The sequence below is a fragment of the Seriola lalandi genome, unplaced genomic scaffold (genome assembly GCF_002814215.2).
Source record: "Seriola lalandi dorsalis isolate HSWRI2012SDOR001 ecotype SW California unplaced genomic scaffold, Sedor1 jcf7180002054997, whole genome shotgun sequence".
In the NCBI taxonomy this organism is placed as follows: Eukaryota; Metazoa; Chordata; class Actinopteri; order Carangiformes; family Carangidae; genus Seriola; species Seriola lalandi.
Window position 1 is genome coordinate 547,074 of NW_019525546.1, and position 27,528 is coordinate 574,601.

Here is a 27,528-nt window from a genome sequence, read left to right on the forward strand (position 1 = left end):
GGAAATGATATAAACAGTACTTGAATGTACAATATATAGTGTCAAAGTATTTCTGTTTTATAGTTCATTAAAACTGCCTTAGAGAAAAAAGAGCAAAATAGGAGGAGGAGGAGGGGATGCCCCCTGCAAAGCACTTTCACCTGCCACACAGAGAACAAACTGCAACTACAGATTTAAGCAGTGCTTTCAGAACAGCAGGGGCTCAGTTCATACATTAGATGGATAGTTATACCTACTGGTGTACTGGTGTGGGATTCGTTTTGCCCAATATTCTCATTAAAACCACAGTCAATAGTCACTGCCAGCTGAGAAAACAGGACTACAATCACTTTACAGCACCTTAATTTGCTTTTATTTCCTTCTTGGTTTGAGGCATTGGGAACCATTGATGTCACTGACTAATCTAGATAGCATCATCATTAGTGGGACAACATTAAACCATTGGGACTGCTCAGTGTGACATATACATAAACACACTGATCTATTTTTGATTGCTCTTGAAGTCTACCATCTTACCGCCACAGACGTTATTTAGGGATTTACCGTCCAAGTTTATTCATTTGCTTGGTTATGTTGATAACAAAAAGATCATGTAATTACAAGATATCATAATTATCAGATATCAGTATATCAACTATAACTCTCACAGTCATGGGATTTATTATTTAATGATGTTTGTTTGTGTTTTGTTTTAATTACAGTCATAATACGACGTAATTATGATTTTCTTTCATTAGATTTTGTTTTTCTTAACTGAATACTGTGCACCTCTTCACTATAGAATATTCTCTGCAGGTAAATGTCAAATGTAAAAAAATGCAATGGCAAGCACTCAAAAATGATCCCGCAGTATGACAACTGAGCAAATTATATTGCCAGTTAAAAAGATGGGGTTCCCAATTTTCAAGAGTATCTTAATACAATAATCACTTTTCCAAATGTATACTGAAAGAGTTAATAGTGGCTGCAATTCTTCCAGTCACTGCTGGCCATTAAGAGATCCCTTCCGAACATGATTCCATTGTAAAAGATGGGACAAACATACACCACCCTGATTCTGTGCAAAAATAAATGAAGTGTAACCAAAGCTAATCTGAGGCTTCAGCAGCTTTACTTTGTCGAATCAAGCAGTTTTGTGCCAAAGTTGTTTTAATTTTAGTGCAAAATTCCCTTTCTCCGTTTCCCTGGACAGGGTTTCCTTGCTGAGCCGCAGTTAACAGAGTGGATGTTGTACTAAAAAGTCTACAACCTCTGAAAATACCCACTTGATTGGACCAACTGCAACTGCTGAGGCCTCATATTAGCTTTGGTTGAAGGCCAACAGAGACAGGAGGAATGATAACAGTGACTCACTCGATGTACGTATGAGCATGTGATGATCCTATATCCTTTAAGCTGCACATTTCATTACAACACTCTTCTGCTACTACTATAAATATGCATGTCTATTAAATCTTTGTTCCCTCCATTTGTAAAAAGTGTTTCTGAATTTAAGGTCTATCTTTTAAATTTATGTGCTTTTATAGCACGCATGTTGAACTAACCAGTATTATCCCATTTTTAAAAAAAGTGTGGCGGCATTCACCCTTCAAAGGCTCTTCTAAAGGCGAGGGTCTTTTGTGTGAGCAGACCCTTGATAGGAAGGTATAGTGAGCTAAAGCACAGTACTTTGATCCCTTTTTCTTCTTAATAATCAGACCCATTTCCTCTCCCTGGGCCCCTTTAAAGTAGTTGAGAATAATTATGAGTTTAGTTGGGCAGCGTGTGCATGTATGAAGAAGTGAGATAGATTCCCACCGGGTGGATACGGTATATGCAATGCAGAAAAGCTTTTGATAGAAAAATCTATGGGCAAACACAGACACTAGATGGACACACACACACACACACACACACACACACACACACACACACAAACGCGCACAGATAGACACAGACACAAAAGATTCTGCTGCACAGTTCTCTTTGGACCACGTTGTTGTTGACTCCGTGTGATCTGATGACTGACATCCCCATTTCAATTACTGGCCCTCCTCTGTGCCTCTGGCTTTCGCTCACAGGCTGACACACCTTACAACCACTTTCATGAAACCAAATCAAGTGAGGTGTCGACACTTGTCACATGGCTCCGTCAACATCAGCAAATTAATACAAAAGTTAGGAAAAAAAAATTACAGCATAAGTGTGTTTTTAACCATAGTTTACCCAGTATTAAACCATTTTAGTTGCCTAATATAGAGTGAAGTAATCTTATTAACTATGGCCATGTAGCCAGGTGGGAAAAGTACTGCAATTCTGACGAATACCACAAGATGGCACTATCTTTTGGGGTACCCCTGTACAAGCAAAGATTTTTGGGGAACAGCAGAGAGGACCTGGAAACAGGAAGCCATCTTGTTTACCAAGGTTTAACGAAAATCATTTTTCCCAAGAATTTTGGCTATTTTCTATTATAAAATATAATTGTGACTTTAGCACAAAATATCAATTGATAAACATTTCAAATTGATGTGCGGGATTTGGTTCACTAATGTGATTGTATTTGTTGCATGTTGACAGAGTGGCAGAGAATTGTCAAGAGCAGTTTGTCAGAAACTTGTAACAGACGCACGCTGGCTTATATCGTCTATTCGTGCTCCAGCGACTGAACACTGAACAGTTAGTATTTGTATCCAGTATGCAGTTTGAAATATAAAAGCCCATTGAAAATAGAATTTTCACATTTCATTGAACATGTGTTCGTAAGTGTTTTTCTCATTTCACAATGTTTGAACCGGTCCAGAAGGTCAAATCACTGGGCGAACTTGAACATCAATAACAAAGTGAAAAAGCTGTACACCTGTATAGGAAGAACCATGAAACAGCAGCAAACGTTGCTAGGAGTGTTGAAATAATTTTGAGTTTTCAAAACTTCACTGGTTCACTTTATACTAGCTATAGCAAAAGACCACAGTCTTAGGTAAGTAACAGTATTGATCTTTGGGTAAAAATACAGAAGATTACAAATGGGAAACCCACAGAGAGGGAATGAAAGAGCAGTGATCAACACACCAGTGTTTTTTTTTCTTATTTATTGAAGAGAAAGTTGGAGGAGAGGAAAATAGGCAGGAAGGGAGAAGGGAAAGGTGTTTGTTAGAGAGGAAAATGGTGCATAGAAGGAAGGAAACAGATGGAATATAACGGATATATATAAGAAGAGATAGAGGTGTAAGGAGGAGAGGAGAGGAGAGGAAAGGAAAGGAAACGAAAGGAGGAATGTGGCAGATGGTAAATGTAGCTGTCGCCCAAATGGTCTCTCGATGCTCCACTGGACAGATACACACACACAACAGCACAAGTGTGCAAGCCATTACAACACAAAGGCCTCTCTGCTGGCATGACTTACACCTGTACCATCACCTCTACACATAGAGATGTACAGCCTACAAAACACAAACACAAGAGAATTTTTTCACCTTGTCATAGAAAGTAAACGGTATCACTATAGAACATTCGTTTAACACCACATAGTGTTATGGTATAAAAGAAAATAATAGCGGTAGATATGTTTAGTAGATTTGGTATAGTGATTCAACATATCAAACAAGCTAACTAGATAAAAAACCCCATCAAGTTTATCTATGGTGAAATTACCACCTCAATGAAAACTGTCACAGAAACAAACCATGTCTGTTGAGCTGTCAGTATGACCAAGTTGTGTGTTTGAAAATCAGATATATAACAACTGAATATTAAAGAGGGCTTTGTTTTGGTTTAGGTCTTGGTAAGAAATTATACTTTTTCTGAGGCAGGAGTGACAGAAGTGTCTGAATTAAATATCCAAATACACATTTTTAACCTGTGGTTGATGGACGGCCACACTACTGACTGAAAAAGTACCTTCTAAGGAGACGTTATCTGCAAACAGCCCAGTCTTATATCACCAAGTGACAGTTAGTAATATAATAATAATAATAATCAGTAATTTAAAAATCATTGACATTCAGCATTCAAAACTGTTTTTTTTTTTTTAAGTATATTGTATAATGCAAATTGTGGAAAATTAATAAATCAATGCTATTAATGATATTACTAAATATTAAAATGAGCTTTCAAAGGAACTATTTGTAAGTTTTGCTATTGCTACATAGCCAAAGACAGCAATAACAGCTGTTCACTTACCAGTCTAGAAGAAACGTTGTGAGTTCAGCATCAAACTCCATTCCTTTACTCACCAAGAGCTGCCTCCACCAGTAGAAAGCAAACCTCTTTTTTGCTTCTACTTCTATCTCGTTTCTTTTCTTCTACTGAAGTTACCATGCTAACCAGCTAGCTCTGGCCCGGTCGTCCCATCTCGTCAATTTCCGATACCGAATCACTGTAGTGTCCAGGCTGCCCTGAAGAAGTAGAATGGCTCAGAGGACCTATTATTACCCCTTGTCTTGTAAATGCAACAATGGCTGAAGCTCTTGGAAGGACTAGTAAGTAAACAGTTGTTAATGCTGACATTGGCTATGCGGAAATACCAAAACTTACATATAGCTCCTTTAATTATTTACGGTCTGGCTCCTACAGTTTTGCAATAATTGTTAAAATTCATGTCTTACCTGTATAATCACAAAAGTAGAATTGAGGCTATCCACTTAATTAATGACATGCAAAAAAAGAGAAGACTTATAGTAGACTCTTGATAGGTAGCCTATGACCTTCATGATGAAAACCTCAGATTTTCTCCTGAATGTGCACCGATTGTTTCTTGAACAGAGAACTGATAAAAAAACAGTATCTTCAGGTGCAAAAATAAATGAATGGAAAAGCACCTTTTCTCATTTCCTGTAAAATAATCCGTCAGCATCAACTGACAAAAGCGGTTACAGGTGAGACACGGCACCTGGTGAGTATATTGTGAATTTTGACAGGACAGCAAACCTTGTGAATGGTGAAGTTTTATTCTAGTCGCTCTACAGAGAGAGAGAGAGAGAGAGAGAGAGAGAGAGAAAGAGAGAGAGAAAGAAAGAGAGAGAGAGATAGAAAGAGAGAGATAGAGAAACAGTGCCACTGTACAGAAGAGCTCCTGTGAAATTCACACAAAAAATATTGTTTTTACTCTTTATCATTTATAATTCTCCATGATGATGTATTCCAGTATGAATTTACAAGCGATGTATACAGGTGTCATTTCTAAATATATTCAAAATAGTTCCTTAAAAGTCTTTGAGGAAGTATTAGTTTTTAAAAAAAAAAGCTCTATTCTTACAGCAAACCATAAAGAAAGAGGTCTTGTATCTTTGGAGGGATAGCAGACTCAAAGTAGAGGGTTGCTTTTTTTTTCTTTTATCTTCTTTACAGTTGAAGTCCTGACTACACATGAAGGAGAGGGAAGAGAGAAGCAGAGCTGGTGATACAGTAATTCTCACCTGCCACTGGAGGAAGAGCAAGGATGTCCCGCCATACCAAGCCAAGCCCTGACCCCTGACCCGCAACCCCATTGGGCAAAACATGGCCTGATAACGACCAGTCCGCCAATGAGGAAGTTGCACGAGGGTCAAGTCCTCGCCTTCTCCCCCAAAACAGCAGCAGCATCTTCATCGTGTTAAACATAGATCATTTTTTTCTCTCAAATATGTATATACTCACACCTGGTTACAACGCATTAGTGATCATAACATCATAACAAAAAGAACAAACAAAAAGAAAAAAAAAGAAAAAACATAAAACATTAAAATTGTTACATCTGGGGTTGCATGCCATCACCTCATTATTTATCATTAAATGTAATTAAAATACATTTTTGCCATTAAAAAGAGCAGGGTTGTCATCACAAGGGTGTGTCTGGGTGTGTACGTGTTTGTGTGTGTGCGTGTGTGTGTGTGTGTGCGTGAACATAAAACAGCATCAGTTTACATGACAGTTCTGTAAAAGTAGAACGAATAGAACAAATCATCATGAGTTCATAAAACGCAAGGGTGCCGTTTGATATTTTTACATGTGCATATTGTTCACTTGTCAGCTCACGCAAGCAGCATGTGGAGATAAATATGATAATAATCATAAATATGCAGATAAGATGCAAAAAAGGACAAATGTTGCTCGTCAGTCAACATTGGGTAAGCTGATTGGGAAGCAAGGAGAGGTTCACTGCAGTATTCCAAGAGTACAAAAGGGCGATATGACCTTGGTTGTTAAAGATGGAGCTTCAATTGAAACACAGTGCCTAATGCAGTCAACTGCCATTAAAAACCATGGAGAGGAAAGAGAGAGATTCCTGTTTGAGTATTCCATATAAGGGTAGCTTTTCAGATTTTGGATGTTTAAGTAACATCCTCTCTGAGCAAAACGACCTAAGCTCCCTACTGCCATCCCTCCTTTCCCTCCTTCTCTTCCTCTTCTTCTCTCTTTACTTGGGTTGCATGAGCTCGGGCAGAGAGCCGAACTGGAAGACCTTGGACTGGTAAACATCAAAAGGAGAAAAGTTTGATCCTGCTTTGCAGCCACTATAAATTGTGTGGTTGTTTTTCTTTTTTTTTTCTTTTTTTTCTTTTTTAATTCTTTCTTTTCTACAAAAAAATCTGTGCCACATCATGTTCTGTTGCTACGGTTGAAGCTCCCCCAAAACGCACAGAATCATCCTGAGGTATTTTATTTGATACAATTTGGCTTTGTGAATCCAATCAATCAAGCAAATCAGTCAGTTAATATGGTTACATGATTTTTCTTTTGACTGTACAATTTGTACAGCATAATGCTACAAAAAAAAAAGTGTTTTTGTGGGCACGTGTGTACATGGAAGTATGTGCATGTGCAAGTCTTTTCTGCCAAGTGTTATCAAAAAGAACAAACAAACAATCAAACAAACAAATGCATAAACAATGAGATTAGGAACCAAATGTTCTGGTTAAGTCTTCAAGCTTACCCAAGTTCTGTCATGCACACACACACGACTTAATCCACACTAAGATGGATACATGATTGATGAGCACATAACAGCGGAGCCTCCTCAGCTCCATTTCTCTCCATCTTGTCCCGCCCACCCCATCCCACGTCCCACCCAAACAATGCTATGAAGGTAAACAAGGGATCCATCTCAAGTAGTCTTCAGATCCTCACGAGCCTGGTTGATTGCGCATCAACTGTAATTGATGATACATTTGTAACAGAATCCACAGTTAGACTGTAGTGGTTATAGTACTGTGTAGCACTGCTACTGCTGTACCAACCAACCAAAGCTCAATTTGACAAAAACCAAAATAAATAAAGTGAAGTGTTTCTAATTATCCAACACTCTAGTGATGTGTCATGTTGATCGAGGCAGGGAAGGAGGAGGGAGGAAAGAAGGAAAGAATCGTCAGTGTTTTGTTTTGTTTTTTTTTATAGTTAATACCCTGTTTCTCAGTGGCAGGGAGGTCAAAAGACAAAAAAACACTTCAGTGTCCACCTCCTCCCCACCTCAAACAAGGTGGTGGTGGACACAATTGTCATTTCATCCTTTTTCTCCCATGTTATCTCCTCTTTGCTCTCTTCCCTTCCGCCATTCACTTGCTCTTTTGCAGCAGCAGCCACAGCATGACACTGATTTACTAAGCACAAAGGTCAAGGTTCAAGGTTTCGATTGTACAAGTTTCCATCCACCATATCTGGCAAGACCAAGTCCCTTTTCAAAAACATGTAAAATATGTGTCTGAGAGTGTATATGTGTGTATTTTCTCTTCTCCGACACAGAAAAAAATCAACACATGCAAAATAATCTACTACACTTGATGGTATTTTTCCAAAAAGCTATGCTTTTTTTTTAAAAGCAAATGTGGGAGAGAGGTTTTAAAACTAATGGCTATTGTGCTACCAAATAAGCAAACACTAAAATCCTACATAAGGGGATCCGGATGCCAGAATCCCTAATAAATCTTATAGTTTAATAGAATAAAAAAGCAATACTTTGCAATTATTTTTCTATGTGCAGCGCCACAAATGAAATGCCCATCAGTTGCCTCAGGTTTCCCTGCTTGTCTGTCTTTTCTATCAGTCATTTTGTCAGTGTGTCTTTTTTATCCGTCAGTCTGTAAACATTATTCATTGATAGCACCTACATTACTCTCACTTTCGCATACCTATTGTGTCCTTTAGCATGGGCTTAAACCATAAAACCGAATTCTGACCAAGCACACAAAACCTAACTGGCAAAAACGACTGGATGCTCCACTCTGTGCCGCTCATCTCCTTTCTCCCTCTCTCTCCTCTTGCACTGCCAGGTGTCTCGGTGGCCATATTTGTCAGAGTAACAAGCAGCAGACCGCTGGACTAGCTCACAGTGAGCTAGTCCCTGCCCTCCTGGGACACCTCCATGTCTGGCCGCGACATCAAACGTGCCTATCTGGTCTCCCTGTCAGACCTGTTCTCCTCAACTAGTGAGCCCCAAGCTTGACAGTGGAGGTGGAAAGGAAAAAGGGGAGAAGGAGGAGGGGTTGACAGAGAGGTTCTCTCTCTCTCTCCCTCTAATTCTCCTCTCATATAATTTCTCCCATCCTCCTCACCACTTCCTCACTCATCTCAAACACAAATCAACTAGAGTAAGGGAGTCCTCCCTTACCAAAACTTAGGCCTTCTCTGTCCCACTAATGGAACTATACCATTTCCTACCCCTTTTCCAAAATTTGGAGATTAATGATCCCCCCTTTCCATTTACTCCCGGATACCTTATGGCAGAGTGCCGGCCATGCAGCCAACTCATTGGTACATGGCAGAAGATGGACATAAATGGTGATATCATCTGCAAAGAGAGTAGTAGTAGTACCGTCATACCCAAGTGGGCACAAGTTCTTTTGGGTTACAATGTCGAAGAGAAGAAGAAAAATGTAGTGTGGCTATGGCATCCCTTAGTGGATAACATAGTTGATAAATTATAATACAAACCCAGAGAGGAGTAAGGAGGAGAGAACACATTATTTCTTATATCAACTAAACATCTGACTCCAGACTGGGGATTTTTTTATAGACCCGTCTATTGCTGAACTGGGCTGAGTTTAGGACACCACGTGGGGCCGGGTATGCACTAGTCTTATTGGCTGAGTAAGGCATCACATGCTCTTTATTGTACATGTCATTAGCTATCCGCCCGTCCCGTGAGCAGTATGAAGTGGTGGATTTAACGGAAGAGCGGAGATTGTTCGCATCGTTGCGTGTTTTGATGGGGGCCGCTCCAAGGACCGCTGCAGGTGAAGCCACCGCCAGCTGTTTGTAAATATCAGAGGAGCTACGCCCATGGACCAGTCTGCTGCTGGTGTCATCCCTCAGCGAGTGGCTGAGGAAAGGGTTTTCCGAGCCATGGGCCGGGTACAGGGACTTGCTCCTCTTGCTCTCCTCCAGGTTGTGGTTAAACAGCATTGATTTGGAGCCGGTGCCAAACAGTCTTCCGGAGTAGGGACGCATGCCGAAGAGGTTCGCATAATGCGAGTCAGATGCGGAGTCCAGGAAGCGATCCTTCTCCTTGAGGCTGACGCTACGCGCCGGTCGGCCCAGGTCTACATCCTTGGGCTTTTCTAGCATGATGTTGTCAAAGGAATGCTGACGACTCAGCCTCAAGCGGTTTCTCTTTTGGACATGTGGCCCATCCGTCTGTGGCCAATACAGACCAAACATTTCGTCTGGTTGCTGCTGCTGCTGTTGGTGGTGCATGGTGGGACTGACCAAGGGGTCTGTGAGGAGCTGGTCCTCACTAATGTCATACAGGTTGGCCATGTGGATGCATGCTTCACACCGATTATAGGGTGAGCGTGTGGCAGAAGCTGCGGCAGAGGCAGTAGGCGTGTACGGCCCTGCTGGTGGGTAGCTAGCGGTCACTTTGGACAAGCAGGAACGGCAGTGTGTCTGTTTGTAGCGATCAATGGATTCATGTGGGGACAGGTTTTTCTCTTTCACGTTGTAGTGTTTAGAGTAAGTTGGGTCTGGTAGAAGATCTGAGTCTGTGTGATGCAAAGGCGAGGAATTCAGATGAATGATGGGCTGCTCACACTTCCTAAAGTTGTCGCTGTGGTCAGAGTAAATCTCAGGGTAATCCAAATCGTCTGCAGCGAGGCCACGACTCTCGCGGTAGTGAATGGGGTCTGAGTGCAGGCTCAGCTCTCGGTCTGAGTCGATGGTGTAGATTTTCTCTCCTCCTCCTCCTCCCCCTCCTCCTCCTCCTCCCCCTCTACCGGGTGGGTTGGTTCCGCTGCTGACCTGCTTAGTCTTTAAGTAGGACAGCTCCACCTCACTGCAGTCCCTTGGGTATTTTGACGTCACCGATCTTTTTTTTAAGTTGTCCTTGGGCTTCAGGTGCTTGTTGTTTTCTGGGTCCTTGTAGGAGGCTGCCCTGCTGGAGCAGTCGGAGATGTCAGAGTGGGCTGTGTCCTCAGGGAGGTAGCGCTGTGTCTTCATCGACATACGTGGATCTGGCATCAGCATGTCGGGCATCGGAGGGGGCCCAGGTGGCACTGAACGGAGCGTGTCCACTGACTTCTTCCACAGGGTCCGGGGCGGCTTGGCATTGGTCTGGACTGCGTCAGCGCTCACTGCCACTTCTACTGTGTTGGGATTGGCATCATTCAGGGTCAGAGGATGCTGGCCTCCCTGGAAGATGTAGTTGTTAAGGTGGTCTTTGTGGCGGTTAGCAAGGTACGACTGCAGGTCACCTGTATCCCCATAGATCATGTCTTTGGGAGCGTAGCTTCGGTTGTCAGCATAGATGAAGTTGCCCTTCTCTGCCATCATATCCATGATCATCGGGCCAGCTGAGTGCATGAACTCACGTTTGGGTGAGTTCATGCGCGAGCCACCCAGGTTAGATATGTTGGTCATCTGTTTGGCTGACTTGATGAGTTTAAGCATTTTGTCCTGAGGGCTAAAGTCCAGATCTGTCTTTTTCTTCATGTCAATGTGGACTCCATGGATGCAACTCCAGATTCCCTGCATGGAGACATATGGATGATCAAGTGGGGGGGGGGGGGGGGGGGGGGGGTAACAGGAGAGAATGAGAAGATGAAGGATGAAGAGGGATTTAGGGGGAAATGGAGAGAGACAAGCAGAATGATTACTTATCCACTCTGGCCAAACATATTTGTGATATGTACGCTTTATTGAAATTCATTAAATTAATGTTAAATGATAAATTGGTAGTGACTCAGCAAAACACAGTACTGTACATTCAACCAACAACAAAAACTTGAAACTTTGTTTTGTTTAAGATATGAATCTTCTAAACAACCATGATTGATTTTTGCAGTAGTAAAAACAACATAATAATGGAGGAAGTACCTAAGTAGAGAGTATTCAGAATAAATCATAAAGACACAAAGGCGACAAAACACTCGCTCAAGAAAATAATCCAACCAGGGAAAAAACTGTCTGTGCCAGCACAAACACCTGTCCATCATAACCCAAAGAACAACTTTGTATACTTTCTAAATGGGACACTCAGACAAAATGTGATGTAATACAATGCAATGAAACGAGTCTGTCGACAGCTCCATCAGTTTTACAGCAAAACTCTATTTTACATCTGAAAACCTGTTACTTTACGAAGAAATTTACCAGTGTCTCACAGGAAGTAGAATCCATTCAAACTAACTTAAATCAACAATCCTCATAAAATACGAGAGGCTGGTTACATTATGTCTCAGAATTTTCTGCCCCAAGGCTCCCTTAGAGGCACTAGAGGGTTTACACATTTTATTGTGAGAGAACAACAGAAAACAGCAGAAATTCCCATCAATTTGAGTGTGAGGGGGATTAAATAAAGTATGGGCTGTTTATATAGGTTAATTACTAAACAGCAACTGCTAATCTAATGTCTGAAAGTAATGCCATAGAGCTCTCCTTCTGTGGTATAACTCAGAAAAACAACCACAAATCCTTTCCTTGCTGCCACCATTTCCCTCTTCACAAATGCATCCTTAAGAGGCATTTATCACATTAAAAGAATTCAAAGTGCCTTTTCGGTTTAGCTCACATTTTGTGGGCCTTATCAACACAAGACAAAGGATGTCTTTTGCCCTCAATCGCTCTTGAGAATGGCTTTGAAATACCATCTTTCTCAAGAACCTCAGTTTATCTTCTCAAAGTTTTCTTCCCCCTCTTCACCATCCCTCTCTGTTAACTTTGCAAACAGTCACTCTTTGTGAAAAAAAAAAAAAGAGTGCAGAGACACTGCAGTGCTTTTAGGGATGCACGCTCATGTCTTTGGTTCTCACACACAACAAGGGAGAATGCTGACCTTTAAGCAGAATGAGACAGGATAGATTGATTTAACGTGGGTTGCCGTGATTTCACCCAAAAAAAAACATGCTGCAATTAAGATCTATTTTTGTCGATATTCAGGGCTGCCTCGTGATGCCTCCTCCTGCTTCCATCCCCATCCTCCCCTCTTATCCTCCTCTGTGCAGCCCTCCCTCCTTCCCCCTTGTTTCACGCAGTTTCTTAGTTTAGCAGTAGCTCTCTGTCTCTGCATGTGTGTGCGTGTGTGTGTGTGTGTGTGTGTGTGGATGCTTGCTCTGCTCCCTTATTCTGCTGATAGAAAATAGAACTGAGACAGGCCCGTCTGACCCCGATAATGCAGCATTAGCCCCCAGTACAGCTGCAGTGCTTTCGTTGCACCTTTTAGTCTTGAACACGACCACTGTTAACCCAGTCAGACCACCCCAGGCCCAGATATTCACACAGCCTCACACTCACATGTGTACACACCCCATGGCCTGTTTCTGGGAGTTGACCACTGAGCCAAACTCCAGACTGTTGCACCAAAGCTGCGTCTCGTGTCCATTAAAAATGTAATTCTGTGTGAAGCTGTAGCAAGTGTTTGTTTTCCCAAACCACACAACATACTAAATAATGCTTGTAGAACATGTCTGCACATACAAACATACGCCTCCTGCGCACAAACCAGTCCTTACCCGACTGATGGAGAAAAGAAGACCCGGCGTGCCGGAGCAGACCCCAGTGAAACAGTATCTGAGCCTCCAGTAGAAGAGATGCTCAGAGACGAAGGTGATTAGGGAGAGCCCCATGGCTGTGGCCAGCATGTAGAAGACCCCAGCCATGTTGTCCACATCCAGCTGACTGGACATCACCTCGTTCTTCTCATTGTGGCAAATTCCTGTCAGCCACTGGGCTTCTAGTTCCTCCATTTCACCTGAAAAACAAAAGAACAGAGAGAGAGAGAGAGAGAAAGAGAGATAGAGAGAGAGAGACTCAAATCCTTTACTAAGTGGCTTTTCGGGGTTTGACAGCAATGAATTTTAAGCTTAGGCATAATATACAAGTTTGCCCCAGGGTTTTCTGCTAGTGCATACGATGTCCAGCTGTGTCTTGTTTTCATTAAAAATGTAATTCTATGTAAAGCTGTAGCAGGTTTTTGTTCTCCCAAACCACAAAACAGGCTAAACAATGCTTGTACAACATGTCTGCACACGCAAACATACACGTCCTACACACAAACCAGTCCTTACCCGACTGATGGAGAAAAGAAGACCCGGCTTGCCGGAGCAGACCCCAGTCAAACAGTATCTGAGCTGCTTCTCAACTCTACCATCACACACTTTTGAGGCTGTAAGTAAAGAACTTTTATGGGTCTCTCAATCACAACAATAACAGAAGATGGCGTTTGACGACGTCGTGAAATAGCGTGAGACCACGGGGGTTGTTTTCTTCATTGTTGAACAACTCATTGCCGTTTTATTTTTAGGTTAGGATTCCTTCTGGGTTCATCATTCAGGAGGTTTTCACCGGGACTCCAAATATCTGCAGAGGTCTCCTCCTCTCCAAAACAAAAGGACCAGGTGATTAAATCTGGTAAAAACACTGAATGAAGCAGTCTTTTGGGCAGACAGGACATTAGGAGGGGCTGTGAAAGATCCAGATGTTCGATGACTAAGATCCCTCATTAGTTTAAGGTTATAGTTTTACGTTTATAAAAAGTGACAGTGACGTGACTCGAAACAGTAAGAAAGTAGTTGGCTGGAAATGTTTTAATATCCATCCACCTGGCTGACAGCCAGCACTTATGAAAAACACTGTTTATATCCTGATGCTAAATTATACAGTATGAGACAGAAATTTGCAGTTAAAAATTGCTACTCAAGTCACTTTGCATGTATATAAAATGTTCCATAAAAGCTGTTGTAAAATCTTATCTACTAGCATTTCTTTTATTTATTTTTTTTGTTTAGTAAATTTTTAAGATTATCTGCAAAGAAAGTTTGTATTACTTTAAAAGTATATGTGAAGTATCATATAGTGTTCTAATTTGTTTTTCAGTAGTTTTCCCTCCAATTAAAGAATGTCTCCAGATTTTTCAGTCAGATTTAAAGATTTATAATCTGTGTTTATGAGTGCATTAAAAAATATATATCTGTCAGCCTATATAAGTACGTTGAATGCTAATATATTTCTTTAATTAACTGGTTTTGCGTGGGCCGTGGTTTAAAATAAATATCTTTGGGCATCACCAAGCAACTTGGCATCCAGTCCCTTCTGTGTTTCCTGATAGGGCAAAGAGATTGTTTAGTGCTAATGAAAGAAAGGTAGAAAGCAACAAAGACCTTATCTTTTCCCATTCCTCACTCTGTGTTCCCTTCCCTCTGTTCCCCCTCCCTCTCTGGCTTCCTGACATTTGGCGCGTGGCTAATCCAATCTGTGTCATTCAGGGCTGGATAACTAAGGCTGCTAGTGGGGAAAGACAAATATCTTGGTGGGGTTCAGCTCGATGTCTTGGGGCTGCAGACTCACTAAGACATCATTAACCCTTTAGGACAAGTGAGGAGAATTTGTCTCCTGGTAGATTTGCAAGACACTAATAGATGCAGCCATGGTACATCTTTGTTTAATCTGACATTATGACATGCTTGGAATTGGCTGCAGAAGAGAGTTAAGATAAATGAGAGTTTTAGGTATCAACAGGTCACTTTGTCTTGCTCTCTGTCTCTATTTTTTATTTTTTATTTTTTAATAAATCGAGTGCATTCAAGGGAAAAGCTTTGGGGAGCTGCTCCTGTCTGCACTGTTGCTCTGACTCCGGGGGGGAAGTATTGCTGAAATTCAAATTTTGTTCTCTTTTCAGCAGCCAGGCGGCTCAGGCAATAGTCTGGTGGCCAGTCAGCTGGAACACAGGAACACAAGTCTCTACAAGTTTCATCCACACTTTCAGGGCTTTTAAAAATGTTTTAGTTGAAGCACCTATGAATGGAAAAAAACAAAAAACATTTATTTTAAAGTACATGAGCGCAGCTCTGAGATGCTATCTTCTCCATTACATTATTATGAACCACAAACACGAAATCCATTCTAGTTCAGGACACTCACTTAATGCAAGTTTCTTCAGAATGCTTATCTGCACTCTGAAATAACTCTTCCTCGGTTCCTCACCCTGACTGGATCATATTTAGTTCTGACAGATCACAGTCTTTCCACACTGTCGAACCATATGAATTTGGGCGACTGTCGCTGCTCCAAGGTGAATACATTTGATCAGGATAGCGCTGTCTGAAACTAGGATTAACAGGTGGGAAGAGTACAAAATTTGAACATTTCCATATTGCCAAGCAGGTACTGGTAACACAACATGATATGACAGCAAAGTATTGTCATTATATGTATATTTTGACAACATGTAAGACCCCCTTCAATGAAAATTAAGTTATACACCTTGTTAACATGTCCACATGGGGTTATTTTTTCATATGATACAAGATGAGTGAAATAAGCAGTCAACACCATGACTGCATATTTCCACCTTGGAACTGCAGTGAACCAATGACAAGGTTTCATATGTCACAAACTTAAGGAACCAATCATATCAACTTGCCCGAGGGGGCTGCAAAAGAAACCCGAAACCTTTCCATTACAGGGAGTGAGAGTTTGCATTAGGACAACCACTAAAACTGTGTCAGAAGCTACCAGTTGCAAGCTAGTAAGCTATCAAACAACATAAAAATCTAAAAGATGCTAGCTACGCTTACCTTGCTGTTACGGCTGCTAGTCGCTGATTCTGGTCTGGCTCTTACTGAGCCTCAAACGTGGCTGAGTCTCTCTGATGTTTCCTCCGCTAACCATCTTGATACACACTGCTCTTTTACTGGCCTGGTGCAGAATTTCTCAATGAGGAAGTAAGCGTAGATGTGCTTCCAGCCCCTTTTCAGACTTTTTTGTTTTTCTACTTTTTATGTGGGGGAAAACCATGTTAAACAAAATATTGATCAAAGCAGATTATCTTTACTTAGTTTAAAAGGTGCCTGCAGGGGAACTTTAACCGTCAAAATGGGACCTGCCGCTGGTTCAGCCATGTGTTCACCAGCCCAAGTGATCCCAGACAGCCTGTTTTGTCTCTGTCTGTCTGTCTATTCGTCTCTTTGTTCTTCACCTTCCTCCACTCTTCCCCCGAAGAAGCCACATCTTCTCCCTGTCTCCTCTCTGTCCGCGGGAAGCCATATGCTCTCCACCCACATTGTGTCTATCTGATCAAGTAGCATCTGCCAAGACACCGAGTCACTGTCATCTATCAAGGAACCTGCCCTCCTCTCACTCCCCATCCCTCTCTCTCTCTCTCGCTCTCCACCTGACATGCGCTCTTTCCTCGTGTTCCTCTCATCCCGTGCTCCCCGTCTCGTCCTCCCTTCGACCTCACTCTGGCCATCACACAGTCACACCATCTCTGTGTGTTTTCTCCCTCAGTGTTTTCTCTCTCTCTCTATCTCTAGATCTGTCACACACTCACTTTGCAGATCTTTTATCTCTTCCTCATTTTCTATCTCTCTTTTTCTCTCAACCTATTCTAGTTAATTAGTTAGCAGCATGTTGGAAAGATAATACAGATTTAAAACATCCTCAGTGTATATTTACATTGAAAGGCCATGCTTAAACAGCTAAGTATGAAAAGATTGGATGGGATTAATGATCAGGAGAAGAAGACAAAGCCAAACAAAAACACTGAGTCTGATTTTTGTCAAAAATTATCCAGCCATGAAATATAATGGAGTGTGGCCTGCATGCTCTGCAGCCCTGATAAGATTTGGTTAGAGAGGATTATTGTGACACCAATGTTCATTTAATCAACTTCAGTGCACTTAATGTGAGTGGCTGTGAACACTCGCATCAGCAAAATGCTTTCGATGTAAAATGTAAATGAATCTGTCACTAAAAGCTCGAGCTGTCTTTCTTTCCTCTCCGTTTTGCAGTAGGAAATTGTTTATGTAAGAACTTCTGAAGCTACTGTAATAAAGGAATGTGGTGATTCAGATAGAGTAATGCGTACATACACACACACACACACACACACACATACAAATCTGGTGCTGCAAAGAAGAATATATTAGAATAACTTACACACTTTGCCCTCTGTTTAGAGCAGCCTTTTGTGTCCAGAATAACATCAAAGGACTATTTATACTTCACCGCTTTCCCTTTGTGCTGTCAGCAGACAAGGCAGTAGAGATGTGCACGTGTGTGTGAGAGAGTGGAAGTACCTGTGCATGAATTTACAATGCTGCCAAGGAATAATGTAACCTTTTGCCTTCGTGGATAGCTTCATGCACTCGGAATTTGTGTACGAGAACGCTGTGTGAGTGTGTTTCTCACCATCTCCGATGATGGCCAGGATAGCCAGATCCACCTGTCGTTTCCAGTAGGACCCTTTCTGCAGAGCAATGCCATAACCAGTGGTAGCAAAGATGTACCTGAACACAAGCACGTCCAAATAAACACACACACACACACACACAAAACACACATTTGAAACTTTATATCTGCAGATGGTGTCACTGCGATTCAAAATATCTTTGAGGAGATACCTCATGAGTAATGATGCACATCAATGTCATGAACTGGAAATATGGGTCAAAAATATTCAGTCGAAATCACTAAAACTAACTTTAAATTTATTCTTGGTTGATCCCAGATACAAGCAGCCCAAGTCCCTGGCCATAAATAATCTCATACAGCTACAGCAGCTGTATGAGATTTATTTTATTTATTTCTATTATTATATATCTAGAGTGACTGCTGCAGGCTATCCTATCCAAATATAATCAAAATTAGAACCAAATTTAGATATGTTTCAATGAGAATGTCCAAATGCTTTTGGGGAATGAAAATGTAAGGTTGGCACATTTTGACACTTTTGACACAATAAACTGCAATCAAATTGCATTTTGGGAAGCACACTTATTTGCTTTCTGGCTGATAGTTAGATGAGAGGATCAATGCCACTTTCATGATTGTAAGCTATATATGAGCAGCTGGTTAGCTTAGTTTTAGCATAAACACTGGAAACAGGGGGAAACAGCTAGCCTGTCTTTGTCCAAATGTAATAAAATCCACCTACCAGCACCTCTAAAGCTCACTCATCAACACGTTGTATCTCATTTCTTTACACCGTACAAAACCAAAGTGTAAGAGCATCAAACAGGAAGAGGTTATGTGCCTGACAGTTTGTGTTCACGACAAGCTGCAACCTCCGGGGCTGAAAAGTGAAGCCAACGCAGAAGTGCCCGAAACTGCAGTTCCTCGAATGGCCACTTGAGGCTGGCTTCAAAAGAGAGTCAATCCCCATAGACTCCCATGTTAAAATGCCCAACTTTACAGCAGAAATAAACATGTTTACAGCCTGGTACAAAAAATAGTTTAATCTCTATAGCTAATCTCCATAGACTGTAAATAAAGATGGACGTAGCCTCTGTGACGTCACCCATAGGTTTCTGAAGAGTGGTTTTGAAGGTCAGAGTGGGCTGCTCTGCCATCGCCATCTTGGCAGTGCCTGACTCTGCCTAACTCCCGACTGACCTAAAAATAGGCAAAGAGGAGGGGCGTGTGTGGAGCCGAGATTTCAGTGAATGTCTGTTTGTGGCAAGCATACGTTCATCCACCTGTCACTCAAAGCAGCACACCTGCAATTATGCAGCACTTTAAGCCTTAATAAAATTTAAACGGGTGAGTTATATAAACACTCACCTCCCGTAAAGTTGTCATAAAGGAGGAAAATAGCTGTACACGTTTTTGTTACTTTTGTGTTGGCTTCATTTTTCCGGCTCGGAGGTTGCCGCTTGTTAATTTCCTCCTTCATGACAATGATAATGTGAGTAAATTTGTATAAAACTCGTACATATAAACTTTATTAAGGCTTAAAGTTATGGATAATTGAGGCCCTGACCACTTTGAGTGACAGGTGGGTGATTGAATGCTTGCCACAAACCGACATGCACCGAAGTCTCAGCTCCACACACGCCCCACCTCTTAACCCATTTTTAGGCTAGCTTGGAATCAGGCAGAGTCAAGCACTACCAAGATGGCGACGGCGGAGTCAGCGGAGCAGCTCACTCTTAGTTTCAAAGCCACTATTCAGAAACCTATGGGTGACATCACAGAGGCTCCATCTTCAAGACCAGTGACTTCCTGACCAAGTGTGTATTTCCCAAAATGATGAACTTGTCCTATATATGTGTGATGGCACAAAACCTCTGTCCAATAAAAAAAATACAATTTCAGAATCCATGTAGCTTGAATATACATCTGTGCAGTGTAACCTTAAACAAACATAAAAAAAAAACCCTTTACACAACTTACATTGTGGTTTGGATCACACATCAGGATCACATCAAGGCCTGCAGACAATCCACACTGAAAGTGTATTTTTAAGGAATTAAAGCTCTAGTTACCCGCTGCCAATGGTCACCAGCTTACATCCTTCATCTCTGCCGGCCATGTAGTTCAACACTGCAGCATCATAGATGAAGGCGTCCAGTTTACTGCAAAGGAAGAGAAAGAAGAACGGAGGAGAGAGACAGAGGAAAACAGACAGAGGGAGGGGATGAAGACAAAGCATCAGGGGTTTCAAATGTTTTTTAAAGAGAGTGAAGTGCACAGGAGGAGACAGACAGCAGAAGAGGGGCTTATTTTTCAGAATGTGTTGTTTGTGGATCAATTCTAAAGTGTTAAATCATCTCCAATAGGACTGCAATCCAAGCATAACCAAACACATAGAGGACACAGTGGGGAGAGGCTGCGGTTCAATACAGCACGCTTCACTGATGATAGGACCTTGGAGGCACATGGACGACCTAAACAAACACACAAACAGACACAAACATTTACACTGTCTCTCACTCTCGTTCTGCCTCTGTCCACACACACACACACACACACACACACACACACACACACACACACACACACACACACACACACACAAACGCACACAAACAAGCAGGTTGCGAAGTAGAACGTAAAAGATCCCAGACTCAGACTGACATTTTCAATGTAACTGATGCTGTCACTAACTGCTGCTCTCTCACTCTCTCCGAGCTCGCACACTCTCTCTCTCTCACTCACACATACACACACACACACACACACACACACACACTCCTGCACACAGACATATACACGCGGAGAGCCCTGCTAATAGTGCAGTGACGGGCTGGCATTTACTGAATGTCAGATCCAGCCCTCTAACGGAGGCTCACAGCCGATAGTTTAGCTGTGTAATTAGCTTAACCCAGCACTGGCTCCATACACACGCAGGCTGTGTGTCCAAACATGTGGGGAACCAGACGTGTGTGTGTGTGTGTGTGTGTGTGTGCGTATGCTTCAGTATGTGTGTGATTGCGCAGATATGGTTGTGCACTGGTGCATGTCTGTGAGCTTGGATTTGTGCGTGCATGTTTGCGGATGCTAGCCAGACATACTGTAGCTCTAATGGCTTGGAGAGGGATTCGGCCATTGCTGATGTGTCACACCTTTGAATAAAAAATAGCAACACAGATTTCCTTGGCACTTTCCTTCTATACCTTTGAATGACGTCTTTAACACAGCAGAATGAGCTTTTAGTGTGACTCTGAATCTCATTTCACACCACTACAGGACAAGCCCTCAGTACAGTACAGTACTGTCAACTTAACTACAGCACAAAAACCATCTAGACTGTAACAGAGCCGCATTGTATATCCTACTCCAAAATGACTTCACTAATTCAGTAATTTCACAAGTACTGTATATCCATTTTGCCCACATAGAAACTTTTTAAGGAGTTGAAACTTTTACCAGGACATTTAATGTGCAAAAATGTTCCAAAATCACAGCCTCAAACCCCAAGCACATCAAAAAAACAAAAAAAAAACAAAAAAAACAAAACTGTTTCAGTTAAAACATGCAAGGCTGTCTTCCGACTGACAAGAGCACTGCGTCATAAAAACTCAAGGGGCTGTGTTGGTGTGGCTACGTGTTACCAGACAGAAAATGAAATGCAAACAGTTCAGGTTGAAGGCTCATGAGATGCCAAGACTCTTTGGCTTGAGGCAGGATTTTACCACTCTGCTGCAAAGTTACAGTCACAGCGGCAACAAATCCTGTGCTCCATGTATTTACATTTGCATGCTGAACATTTTAATTTGCGGAGTGCTGTATGGTTCACAGTACATGATATTCCAATGTGTGTACTTCTGCATGGTTCTGACTGGTAAATGGAGCACGTTGGAACAAAGGTAACTTCTTTTGCCAGACCCCTCTGTTTTTGGACTCCCCACTGTGCTAACACTGGGGTCTCATTGAAAATGAATGAAGAGGCTGTGTTTTGTTTTTTTTTCTTCTTTTTTTCCATTTTTCACAGTCCTTGTGTCAGTTTGATCACTTACAGCTTGTTGGCATTGTGCAGTATATTTGTCCCAGATATAATTGCAGCGGTTTAATGTGTTATCATTCATTTACTTATAAAAAATAATCTGATACTTTTAGGAATTTCGGTCTTGAAATGTAACCGAATCAATTCGGCCCTCCCCTGTGCATAGTTTTGGTTCTTGTGGCTGTAACAGATTCTGTGTGTAAAGCCTGTCAGCATTATGTGTGATGAGAGCTAATCCAGCCATCGAGCCTCAAACAGCTGAACGCTGCACTGTTGCTCATGTACTAATACCACAGAATAGAATTATCAATGAGGATATCACGGACTGCACACACCTGCAGCCGGCTGTGTGCACAGATATACAAGAGTATGTATTTTCCTTTTATTTCTAGGCATGTTGCTTGTGTGTGTGTGTGTGTAGCACTAGTTTACTGAGTTATTTGTGTGTGTGTATGCGTGTTTACACGTGTGCTGTATGTTAATGCAACAGCAAAGGCAGAGAGTATTATAGAAGATATGGAGTGGTTTAAGCTCTTTTTGTGTTTACATCCAGTTTATTTATGACTTATGGATGAGAGAGAATGAGCTGGAAGACATAACTGCATAAAAATCATGGATCATGAATCATATCCTATTTGTTGTGTGTGTATGCGGTTTTTTTTCTCCTCTCTCCTCCATCCCCATGAGGCAGCCTGTCCTTTGGGCTGAGAGCACTGATTGGATCCCACCCAATAGCCATTAACCAATCAGAAACAACTTCTTGTCATATCATCTCATCAACCTTTTGTCCTTTACCTTTACCATTTTTTCTTTCCCCTCCCATCTCTCCATTCCTTGACGCCCCCCTTCTTTTCCAGTCTGCTTCCCCTCTCTCACTTCCCATTCCCTTCTCTTACCCTCAATTTTCCCTTCCCTTTTCCGTTGGCCCCCTTTTCATTCCATTACCACTTTCTTCTCTAGTCTCTTGGCCCCTACCTCCTGCCCTCCATCCTTCATCATTTCCTCCAATCAGATACTTTGCCCTTGGCCCCCCTTTTTCTCTTTTTCCCTTGTGATGGTGTGATGAGAGTCACCCCTCTGCCTCTCCTCCTTCCTTTTATTTTTACCGTCTTTACCTCCACTTTTCTATCCATCCAACCCTCTCAAAGTGCTCCACTCTTTCAATCTGTCCTTGGTTATCCGTGTGATAACCCTCCCCCCTTTCCCTCTCTTACTCACACATACACACACCACCACCATCACCACCAGTCCCATTATAGAGACCAGTACTAAAAATAGCTCCTGCTGTTCCCAATGAGGAAGCCCATTCATCCCCAATCTCAGAGGAGCTGTCACACACACATGTGACACCAAGTACACTCACAGACATGCAATTACACACACATTTATGTGTAGGTACAGACACTTGCACACACACAAAATCAGGTAGACAAAGGAATAGTTTTGCATTAGTCAAACAGAAATTGATCATGGATCAGTAAAGATCAGTGCGCTTACTCACAAAAATGCACACACACTGTTTCCTCACCCTGTTTTGAGGCTGACCAGTGCGTCCTGGACGCCAGTTTGATGATATTTCACCATGTACTGGTGCATGGCAGGGTAGTTCTTCCTGATGTTCCTCTCCGTGGATCCATTTGGAACCGTCCCGAAGCGGAACGGAGGCGAGTATGCATACGGGTTCTGAAACTGTGGCAGAGGAGAGAAGAATAATGGAGAGGAAATAAGGAGGAAGAGGAAAAACAGAGGGAACAGCAAAGGTTAAAAATAAACACAAAGAGAAGCAGTGAAACCCTACTGATAAGAGATGAGTTACAGAGAAGCAAAAGACTTTCCTGTGATTCTATAAACTCTTGATTAGTTTCATTGCAGTTACTTCTTCCATGTTTAAGAACTAATAGATTAGGCTTTAAAAAATTGCAAAAGACATGTTTGCAACTGAAAACAAGGTCAATCACATTAGATTAGTTTTAAAATGGGCAACAAGGATTGACATACAAGCCACAATGAAACAGCCCAAAGTTGAATTTTAATCAAATACACTGTCACATGAACCTGTTACACACTGTATATTGTTTACAACCTTCATGGTTATACAATGAAAAGAAAGTTGCTGTATTTCATTATGGAATCCTACTTTATTTAAAAAAAAAAAAATCAATTCTAATGTCAAAATAAGTGTGATGATTATTGTGCTGCATCTGCCCATCACTGGCTGTACATCAGGAAGCATATAAACTGTTAGCTCCTACCATGTCTTCCTATCTGAACATGATAATTCTAATGGATTTTCTAATATTTTGTATCACAGAGAGATTTTTTTAATTTCATCATTTTATCACCACAAAGTCCTGTGTTTGTGTGTGTGCATTACATCCTGGGACTATTATTTACCAGTGTCGGACATTTGTTTTTAACTGAATAGAAATGCAGTATCTGTAAAAGCTGTGTTGCACCATGGGTAATAGCAGCAAACACACAGGGTGGAGAAATTCACAAAAGTAACCCCTGTCCATGCAATCTGTACCGCAAACTAATCACAACACTGGGTTGTTAATGAAGGTCTTCCCCTTTGTTGGAATATTTCCACTTCATCTCTGATTTGTCTCCTCCTTTATTTTAATTCTCCATTCATTCACCCCCCCGTCGCCCTGCGTCTCTCTCAGGTATAATCTAGTCAGTGTACAGGTCAAGGGTTTTGTAGTAGTGTGCTTGTCGCTGCGATAACAACCTACCCTCGAGCACTGCGGTAACAATCTGCCCTCAGTGCCAGAAATACGCGAACCCTATCAATTAGAAGTGTGTATTATGAGCTCCACTCTAACCACAAAGTGTGTGTGAGGATGTGAGGATGTTGTCTGGCATTGAGGAAGAGTGGTTTTATTAAATATTATTAAAGCCACTCTGTAAAGTAATATTTGATGCCATTTTCATATACACGTCTGTTTTGCTTTGATTTCACATATTCATACAAAACAGTAGTGACTCAATGCAAAGGCAGCGCCTAAAGGATTTTATTTGCACAGTATTAGCATTGCTGTTCTTCTTGCTGTATGTTACACATCTGTAAAAATCATCTGTGTATTTACATTGCCAGAGTTTCAATTGTTTATGTGCTGTATCTGCATAATACATATGTAAATATTTACAGATGTTCACGCATGCATGTATCTGTCTGCACACATGTACATCTCTATTGTGTAATCGGGTCAGGGTGAGGGCGCGCGTTGATAAGTCAAACTCTACTGTGCATGTGCATGTGTTAGCAGTGATGTCACACAGTGTGTGTGTCAGCATCACAAGCAATAGGCCCCTGGAGACACTCTCTCCTCACGCAGTCACTCCTATTGTTTCCCTCTCCTCCCCTCATCTTTCGCTCCTTTGTAGCTCTCTTACGGTGGAGCTGTAACTATAAGGTCAGAATAGGGCACATGTGAAAAGGGAGGAGGGGGGGGGTTGCATCGCCGGTTGGAATCGCCAGGCCCGGCTGGGGAAATGCAGATTGGGGAAGCGCTCTTCTCTTGCTGGATAATTACCAGTGAAGGGCTTTTGAGAACTGCACCAGCTGCTGCTAATGAAAGCTTGATGCGGAGATGATGAGAAAATGAAAGAGCGGAGGCCGAAGGGGGACAGGTGGAGATAAGAGTACTCACCGCCCCGCTTCGTGGTCATGACCGACAGCATCGCACTCTCACAAAACTACAGAGTCGATATTGAGATTTTGTTCACAAACGATGGAAATTAATTCCCAACTTTTTCTACCAAGAGATCCTTATGTGCTCAATTTGTAAATTGTAAAACACAAACGGAACATACAGACATATACAGTGGACACAAACACTGTAGATGTCAATATATCAGTCTGAGAAACCTTTAAGGGTGTCATGTGACCCCGAGTGTGATCCCACTGCCATGATGTCACCTCAGCTCATCCGGTCTCCTCTCCAACTATCTACCCTTCTCTCTTCTTCTCTCGTTTTGTCCCACATCTCTTTAGTTGTTCCTCTTCCTCCTGCTCCTCCCCTGTAACTCGCTCTATCTCCTTATTATGCAAGTTCTGCTGTTACATAAGCAAAGGACTCCCTTCTGTATGTGTGTCTAACTGTGTCTTTGTCTATGTTGTGTGTGTGTGTATCTCTTGTATCTCTCAAGGACCTTGTGTGTGATTTTTCTTCATTATTATTTTGGTGTTAAGCTGTATTGTCGTGTCAAAGCGTTGACTTGTTGATCAGCTTGTAATCTTTTTCCTTAAACTTTCTGTTGTTTAAATTGGATTTTTCTTTGTATCAACGGAAACCTTGAAGCTAGGATCTGAATCTGAAAATGGATTTACAGCCGATCTTTAAACGCAGTGCTAATACCTTGCTCTAAATGTTGTAAAGTGGTAACACTGCATCTTTCAGCACTTTAAAGAGAGAGACACTACATTATCCTGTAGATCAATGGTTAAAGTCTTATAACAAGGTGATACTGGTGTTCTAGTAGAAATTGGCCAGTAAAAAGTAAGTTTCGAGATGTTTTCCCCTTAAGGACATAGTCATTAGATTAATACATTGTTATTGCCTGTAAAATCTCACCTCGCCTAAATGAGCAGGTTAAAACATTTCATGAGTAGTTCCAGCAGTAGTTTTAGCAGCAATATATTTTTTTTTCCAGGATGAACCTTGACACATTTTTAGGAATTAATTATATCTGTGTTTCAGATTTCTAGACTGATCGAAGTTCCTAAACCTGCTCGCTGCTGTTATCATGTCACTATGACAAACTGCCACAACCCCAGCACAGCACTTTTTAGCTCAAGTTTGAATTCTTAAAGTCTGTGTCACTAAACACGTATTCTGCTATCAACAGTTGAGAACAGCATGTCCTCTTCAACAAGCAGAGGCAAATAAGGCAGTGTTGTACAGAGAAGTCTGTGTTGGTTGTTGAGCCTAAAAAAAAACGTAGACCTGTTAACTGACTGGTTGCCTGTTTTCTCCCTATTTTTAATAAGAGGTACATTTTTACCAGCAATTTGTTTTATTGTACCTCGCCACAGGAAGCTGTGTTGTATTTCCACTGGTGCCTCAATGATGTAATGTATTTGCATTTGCATTTGCATTGAGATTTTCTGGGGACTCCTCCAATACATATGTAAAAAACCCAATGTATGTGCAGACTTGCTTTAGAAAAAAATCATCTGCTGAGTGTAATGCAATGTAATGTTTCCACGGTTGGAAAAACAACCAATCCAATTAGTGTTTCTGTAAGCGGGACCATAGTCGCACACTGTACACACGCTGTGCACTATATGGAAACAGTGCAAAAATGACAGAGTGCTCAAGTCACTGCAATATTGTTCTGAAGTGATGTGTGACCAACCCGCGGCTAAAACTAAAAATACTGGCCTTACATCTACGTGATAAGACACAGCTGCAGTGGGGTGACCATGTTGCTCTGCGTCTGCTGGGTGTGTAAGTGGGCAACTGTTTGCTAACATGTTAACCAAAGGAACCTGATAGGCTGTTACAGTCTGAAGCATCTTTGTTGTGGCTTTGTTCTGCAGTGTCTCAGCCCTCTAGTGGTTCAGTTAAAGCAGTTTTTAAAGGAGTATTCACTGTCAGGGATCTCAGTGGGGAATTTTCTTCATCATCTTGCCGGTCACAGTTGTCACGATGTCCAGCCTCGCTCAGCATATCTGTCTGAATGGCCATTTACCCTTTTTGTCTGGTTCCTTTCTTCCCTGACCCTCTCTGTCTTTCCGTATCTCTTTTGCTTTCTCCCTCCTCATGCCGTTCCTTTCTCCCCACCTCAGCCGTCAACCTGGCCCATTTCTGTCCGCCTGTTGTCTTGTAACATCTTGTGCGTCTTGGCCTCTCGCTATTCCTCAGTCAACCTCCTGCCAGTTGCTGTACCCCTTCTTCCCTCCCTCCCCC

General features: G+C 41.8%; 1 protein-coding gene across 1 annotated transcript in view; it reads right to left on the bottom strand.

Moving 5' to 3' along the window:
• Nucleotides 1-4,907: 4,907 nt before the first annotated feature.
• grin2aa (glutamate receptor, ionotropic, N-methyl D-aspartate 2A, a) overlaps nucleotides 4,908-27,528 on the bottom strand; it is a 132,667-nt gene continuing 110,046 nt past the window's right edge. The window contains exons 10-14 of the mRNA XM_023397133.2: nucleotides 23,142-23,302; nucleotides 19,653-19,742; nucleotides 17,578-17,675; nucleotides 12,900-13,138; nucleotides 4,908-10,917 (exon numbers count right to left, since the gene is read on the bottom strand). Of these exons, the coding sequence (XP_023252901.2) occupies nucleotides 8,932-10,917; nucleotides 12,900-13,138; nucleotides 17,578-17,675; nucleotides 19,653-19,742; nucleotides 23,142-23,302 (2,574 nt within the window). The 3' untranslated portion in view covers nucleotides 4,908-8,931. The remainder of the gene's footprint in view (nucleotides 10,918-12,899; nucleotides 13,139-17,577; nucleotides 17,676-19,652; nucleotides 19,743-23,141; nucleotides 23,303-27,528) is intronic.